This window comes from Aptenodytes forsteri, unplaced genomic scaffold (assembly GCF_000699145.1).
Source record: "Aptenodytes forsteri isolate BGI_AS27 unplaced genomic scaffold, ASM69914v1 Scaffold208, whole genome shotgun sequence".
Lineage (NCBI taxonomy): Eukaryota > Metazoa > Chordata > Aves > Sphenisciformes > Spheniscidae > Aptenodytes > Aptenodytes forsteri.
In genome coordinates, this window is record NW_008794963.1 from 2064449 (window position 1) to 2071468 (window position 7020).

At 37.7% G+C, this 7020-nt stretch overlaps 1 protein-coding gene across 1 annotated transcript in view; it reads right to left on the minus strand.

Moving 5' to 3' along the window:
• Window positions 1-7020, minus strand: part of RAD54B (RAD54 homolog B (S. cerevisiae)) — a 69371-nt gene that overhangs the window by 12968 nt on the left and 49383 nt on the right. The window contains exons 5-6 of the mRNA XM_009275467.1: window positions 5207-5369; window positions 4120-4345 (exon numbers count right to left, since the gene is read on the minus strand). Coding sequence (XP_009273742.1) covers window positions 4120-4345; window positions 5207-5369 — 389 coding nt within the window. The remainder of the gene's footprint in view (window positions 1-4119; window positions 4346-5206; window positions 5370-7020) is intronic.

Sequence of the window (7020 nt, forward strand, 5' to 3'; positions counted from 1 at the left end):
GTGCGGCTTTTGCTTTACCTATTAAACTGTCTTTATCTCAATCCATGAGTTTTCTCACTTTTACTTTTCCGATACTCTCCCCCCTCCCACCGGGGGGGGGAGTGAGTGAGCAGCTGTGTGGTACTCAGTTGCCGACTGAGGTTAAACCACGACATCACCGTAATGTGACAGGGAGCTTCTCCCAAAAAAGTTTCCTAGAAATAGTTACATTTCTGTGCAGACTTGTGAATGTACTAGGATTGCTTACCCGTCTTGCAATTATACTTAAAAATAGAAAAATCTACTGTGGGCACATCCTTCACCTTTCTGCTTGGCTCCAGACACTAATTCCCTGCACACTCCTTCCTATTTCCTAATGGTGTTCACTAACTAAGCAGGCTATGGGTGCAGCTGACAAGCTGAAGGACCTCTTTAATTGTGAAAGCAAATCAAGCTAGAGCCTCAGAAGGTATTTTTATTTCCAAACAAGATCAATTACCAAACATAGACAACTAAGTCTGGAGCCAGATGGTGTAATACACCGTAAAAGCAGCACCACTTAATTATCACAACCTTTAGAGCCTCCTAGCAGGTGATTCAGATGAATCTATGGGCCAAATCTGGCACATTAACCTCACATTAGTCCCCACATGCTGCTCATGAAGAGGCCCAGCACGCAACAGAGGAAGCAAGGAGTAGTGAGGAGCAGGTAACAAGGGCATGCACCAATTTCCCCAGGTGTTTGGACTGGACCTGAGCATTCCTGTTGTTTCCAGGACTGTAGTTAACTGCCTGTTTTCTGGCCAGTGTTTTACCGCCGTTTTCAAAATAGGAGCAGAAAATTTCCCAACACAGGAACAGAGACACAGAGGAGCCCTGTAGACAACACCCAATGTTGTCCCTGCCCAGTATTCAGGCTCCACACTGCAGCCCTGAAGACGGAGGCAATGCCTCTCTGACCTCCTCTTGGGATGGTCAAGCATCAGAAGATGCCCAGGGTTCAGAAATCATTTTGTTTTTCTACACTTTCAGGCTGTGAGCTGAGACTATGGGGAAAGTGCTGAGGCACTGGGGAACTGCCCCCAACGTCCCTATCCTGGTAAATCATCAACTCTTCTGGATTGTTTGAACCCCTTAAAAAAAAGCAGGAGACTCCTGGCATATTATAAGCCCCCTGCAACCAAATATAATATATTGTCTGCTGTATATAACAACAGCAGCGGATGATGGACTAAAAATTAAAATAAATTTACAAGCTTATTTCAAGTAATTAATTTATCCTCTTAACTGGCTGCAAGATATGTATGTATTATAGCCTCCATTTTCACAATTACCCAAAGTGACTTGACAGGTTTAAGTGAGTTGCCCGGAGCCACATATGGAGCAATTGTCAACCAGTATTAGAGCTCCATAATGTCCCAGACTTACTCTTTGAACAGACCTTTCTTTGCACTATTCCAAATCCAATGTAGCCGGTGAGGTGTAAATTAAAAAATGCTGAGTCATGAAGCAATGTAAACCTTTAATTAGATATTTTGACTTAAAAACCAAACCAAAACAACCCCAACAGAAGTGATACTCTGCAAACAGATAAAGGAGTTATTCTCTCAAACACATCTCAAATGCTGATAACACGGATTAACAAGACCTAAATGCAACCCTTGTGGGGACACCTTCAATTTAAAAGCAACGTCCCCTACATGACATTTGCATTTTAGCAGAAGTAAACTGTAATCACATTTTAAAAGGAGATAATGTCCTGTTTTTTTGAAGAGTCTATTACTGAAGGGTTAGGATCAGTTCGTGGTGTTTCAGCGTGAAAGTGAGGAAAACATGCCTAACACATTTTAAAAAGTCTGCCAGTTCTTTGGATGTATTCCTTATGGCAAGAATAGAAAAAACCTTTGAGACAAGCTCTTCCTTTTAAGTTATACTGGAGAAATAACAGTATGGTAATTGCTGTTTTTCCAGAGAAGATAGACAGTAAATTATTTTGAAATACCTCGTTATACCCCAGACAAGTCATATTGTGTCTTCCTTTTGCATGACAATGTATTCCTTGCTATTTGGGAACACAATCTTAAAAGCTGCTGAGTGTCCTCAATCCAAACAGCTCCAACGAGATGAGTAAGAATATTAAAGTTATTTAAATTAAAAGAAAATGAAAGCTACTGTCATTTTGGGTCATAGTAACTGTCAGCATATTCAGGGTTTCTCCTCCCAACATTATTGATAAAAACTGCAAGAAAACATTCAATTATTTCTAACTACCTTTTCAGATAAAAAAGTTGCCATATTATATTCTGCTTTGTATCCACTTCTTTTAGAAACTTCCATATTTCTCATCCTAACCTATATTACATTACAGTTCCTGACAAGTCAGTTTGCTTCATTTCCACATCTTGAAACAAGTTACTAAGAAAAGCAAATGATGCAAAGAGCACTTACTACATGTGGATTGTCCTCAATGGAAGATGAGTAGGTTCAGTAATTTCAAGGGTTTGACAATAATGAGTGGAATTCAAAGAAATAATTATTGTTACAAAATTTTGTATGCTCTACAAAAGAGTTTAAAAACAGTCTGAAAACTTCCATTTCATCTGAAATATTCAATCTTCCATACAGACAATAAGGATAATGCAAGAAACTAAAAGCAAATCTGGTTGATGTAAGAATCGGGTAATCTTTAGAATGAAATACTACTTATTTCTTCAATCTACTTCTGTGGAACTATTAGATTAAAAAATAACTTTGGAAAATAAATATCTTTAACTTTGTTGCAAGCACCAATGCAGATACTATAAGTTCTCCACTTCTTCCCAGTGGCACAAATCAAATATATAGGAGCAAAAAACAGTAGGAGTACAGCAGATTGCTGAACGTACATATAGAAACCGCAGTTTGCTAAACAACAACTCTTTCCTTTCTGCTATGAATGCCCACTCCATATGGACATGGGGACCAGAAGTCTTAGGAAAAGAAATACTGGATGGTAAATTATGAAAAACAGAGCTTGAATCTGAAAGCTTCAGAAGCGTTAACGAAGGCATGAGCAAGTCTCCTGTTCACAGCTTCACGAATGCTGGTCCTGAGGGGACACAACCCTCTGACTGAGATACTGAGCCATGCTTAACGGGAAAATTTACATGGCAAGAAAGCCTTACGGGATAACCAGAGCATGATGGAGCTCTCCTCCAGAGAAAGCCCTCAGTCAGTGATGCTACAGCCTCAATCCTTGAACTCCCTTGTCTTTTACTTGGCCAGGTGCTTTCCTGCCTGATGTGGTCAATAAAGGTCGCTGAAGCACAAAGTCTGTGCTAGAATTTTTAGTCTTTGCAGTAAAGGACGGAGAGACTTTTGTGTTTGAAAAACAAAGGCAAGACCCTAAAGGTATACCAAGGAGATTAAAAGATTAAATACTTCGTCAGCACATGGGATTCATCCAGGCGCTACAGGAACTTGGGAGTGTCATTACCAGCGGGAACAGCTCCACTATAGGAGGGGACAGATATCAGCATCATCCTGCTTCTTTATTAAGATTTGTACTTGTCTGCATTCTTCTAGAGACGAGAGATATTCACATTATCTAACACTGAGACTCTAGGCTTGGTAACTCGTAAGACTTTAAATCATCCCTACAGAAACCTAATTCTTGACAGTGACAGTAAAGGGAATAACCTTCTGAAGTAACCTGAAACAGACAGCCAAAACAAAGAGGAAAAAATTTTCAGTACAGAACAAAAGCAACTACCACAGAAACGGAGTACAAGTCAGTCAAGGTAGATGCTCTGGTACCTAATGCAGGGAAGGTGTGCACTTTGACAGACAACAGAAAGCTCCTTAAACTGAAGAGGCACAAGGAGGAGCATGTCACCTTTTACACTTTCAAAGGTGAAGCCTGAGGAAAGAGGAAACAGACATATGCTACACAGTCAGGTGAGCTTGAGTTATGACCTGGTTACTGACAGCTAAATGCCCATATGGACAATTACCTGAAGGAGAAATAAAGTATTACAAATAAATATTAATAGAGAATTGCTAGTTTTGGTCTCTGGTTGAAAAAAAAAGAAGAAAAAAAAATCACAAGTCCTATATTCTGAGCCAAATATCACCTAATCCCCTTTTGGAAATAAATCTTACCTGATCAACTGTAAAGACTTTGATCCTTTCACTTCCCAACCATTTCTGAAATTCTTTTTTCCAGTTTTTTACCAGACTCCCAGGGGTGACAATTAGTGCTCGCTTTAGTACAGGTTTGCATCCATAGACCCCTTGACGCAGAAGAGTCCAGACAAGTGCAATGCATTGCAATGTTTTTCCTAAGCCCATTTCATCAGCAAGAATAGCTCCAAATCTGCCACTAACTCTGTAAGATATAATTAGGCGGTGGTAACATTTTAAAAGACAGATCTATAATTATTTACAACTGGTTTAAGGAATTTCTTCTTGTGGTTGTTTTCTGAAATATGAAGAACCTATTTATACTTATTATGTTCTACTGTAGGTTTTCATTCAGTTATACCAGAAGACTTTAGAGTGAAATTCCTCGTTTTCTAGATTAATGCATGAGTCCTCCAAAACCAAATAGTTTAAATCTGCTTTTAGAATTAAAATTATTATTTTTAAAACTTGTATATACCTTAAGGAATATGACTTGAGAAAACACTTTTGAAAATAGTACTGTATTTTTTCCAACAGGTTGGTATTACAGCTTCTTTATTCTAAACGCCTGAATTATAAATTATATGAATAACTATGAATTACATTAATTATAAAACCCAGGAAGCAGTGTTGGAATATGACTTGAGAAAACACTTTTGAAAATAGTACTGTATTTTTTCCAACAGGTTGGTATTACAGCTTCTTTATTCTAAACGCCTGAATTATAAATTATATGAATAACTATGAATTACATTAATTATAAAACCCAGAAAGCAGTGTTCTTTAGTACGGGTTAGACTGTATCCATGTTTACAAGACTTGGTATTTGCAGGAGAACTGACAGGCCTTTTGGTGCACTAGCTTCTCATCACATCTGGCAAAGTCATAGCAAGCATGATGCTACATACAGGTCAGAAAAAACTTGTGCAACCTTTACTGGGGGAAAATTACTAATATTAATTAATTGAACAATTTCTCAAATCTTCCCATTCAAACTGTCTAATTTCGAACATGGGCATGAAAATATTACAGGTATTGAAAGCCAAAAGGATAATTATCGTCTTACCTCATTCCCATTACACATTCGTACAGAAATATAATTCCTTCTTTCTGATGCGGTCGGAGATTATTTGTAATGTAAGGATCCACAACTACATCCACCATAGGTAAACCAGCCTTATTGAACGTCCACTGATGACTTGCATTTGGTCTTGGCATAACTAGAGAATCTTGAAGTTCAAAACATGTGCAAGTATTGCACAAAAATATTATTTTTAGTCTGTTAGCAAAGGGTATTATTTCTCTAACTCAGCTACAGAATATTCAATGATCTAATGACTGTTAAAAATACTGTTTAATATATTGACCATTCTCAGACAGAAAATGCATTTACCAACAGAGCATCTAGATAGCCTCTTAAATAAAAAAATCCTTTTACAGAGGTTTCCCAAATAGTTTGCACTTTTCTCAAAGGTAAAGGTGACAAACTGAGAAATCTGAGTATTTTTTTATGATGAGGTGAAACTGCCTACCTAATAAATGTTGCATGATGACTCTGAATGCATAGTTAAATCAAAAGAAGTTCTAAAAGGCTTCTGAATGGAAAGTTTAAGAAAAAGAACATAACCAATGTCCTACACTACATTTTAAGGGGATATTCTTGTAGCTGAGCAGAAAGGCAAAGACTTCTTTGCCTGAGAAACAGAGATAAAAATACAACAATTTGTTACAAAAAAAAATAGGGAAGGACCGAGAGTGAGCTGCCAAAGGCTGCCACAGTGCATGAATAAAAGAAGTTGACAGATTTGAAGACATACAGAGGCAAAGAGAGCACAAAATATTGGGCTACATCTGAATAACAGTTTTGTTTGCTATAATTTGTTTACAAACTCTGACATCATAATTTTGCTAGACAATGTCCATACTGGGTTGCTTATATTGATGCTACACATCCTCACTGAAAAGTTGTATTGTCAGAGGACAGAATGAGAAAGCAATTTATAGTATTTTTATGTCACTGCAGTAGATCTATATTGATAATTTATTCATGGGAATAAGTTGGTTGAAGGTTTGTATCATTCGGGGAGATTTTGTTTCCTACTGACAAAGGGCTGAGTTCCGATGGATTACATCAAATTGCATGTGTATATATATAAGAGCCAATGGTGACAAAAAGATAACTTCTCTGACAAAATTTTGCAGCCTCAGAGATGGGGAAGAAACAAGGCTTGGATGAGCAATGGACTAAAAGCTTAGAAATCGTATGTGGAAGATGTGGCTTTACATCTTTGTCACTGTGCTCTGTTCTGCTGAGCACAGGGATAAATGGCTTTCCATTTCGAAGAAGCTGCTTTTTAATCAACTATAGTCATAGACCTCAACATGAAAACCTCTGACTGTTCCAATACCAAGGACCTGGTCTTGTAAAGTATCTCAGTTATTTCTGAAAGAGGTTATATGCAACAAGACGTTAAATAGACTATGTGATTCTCCTGTGTAAGCAACAATAATGCCCAAGAGTCCAACCTATTGATGTGTTGAGGGCTCTCAAAATCTCATAGGAGGCACTCAAATTCACCAGAAGAGAAGTCACAGGAGACAACTAGAAAAAAATTTAGCTTTTTAACAGACTACTGCAGAAACAGCAAAGAAGTTAATTTGAGTGTTGAATATATTGGCTCTTTGCCAGATTTTAGGTTAGAAAGCTAATGCAGTATCATCTTGCAACCACAGGAAGGAACATTCTTAGATACAATATAATCAAGTTGAATTCAGACCAGAGTCATAGAATCATAGAATCATTAAGACCAGAGTCAGAATCATAGAATCATTAAGGTTGGAAGAGACCTCTAAGATCATCGAGTCCAACCGTCAACACAA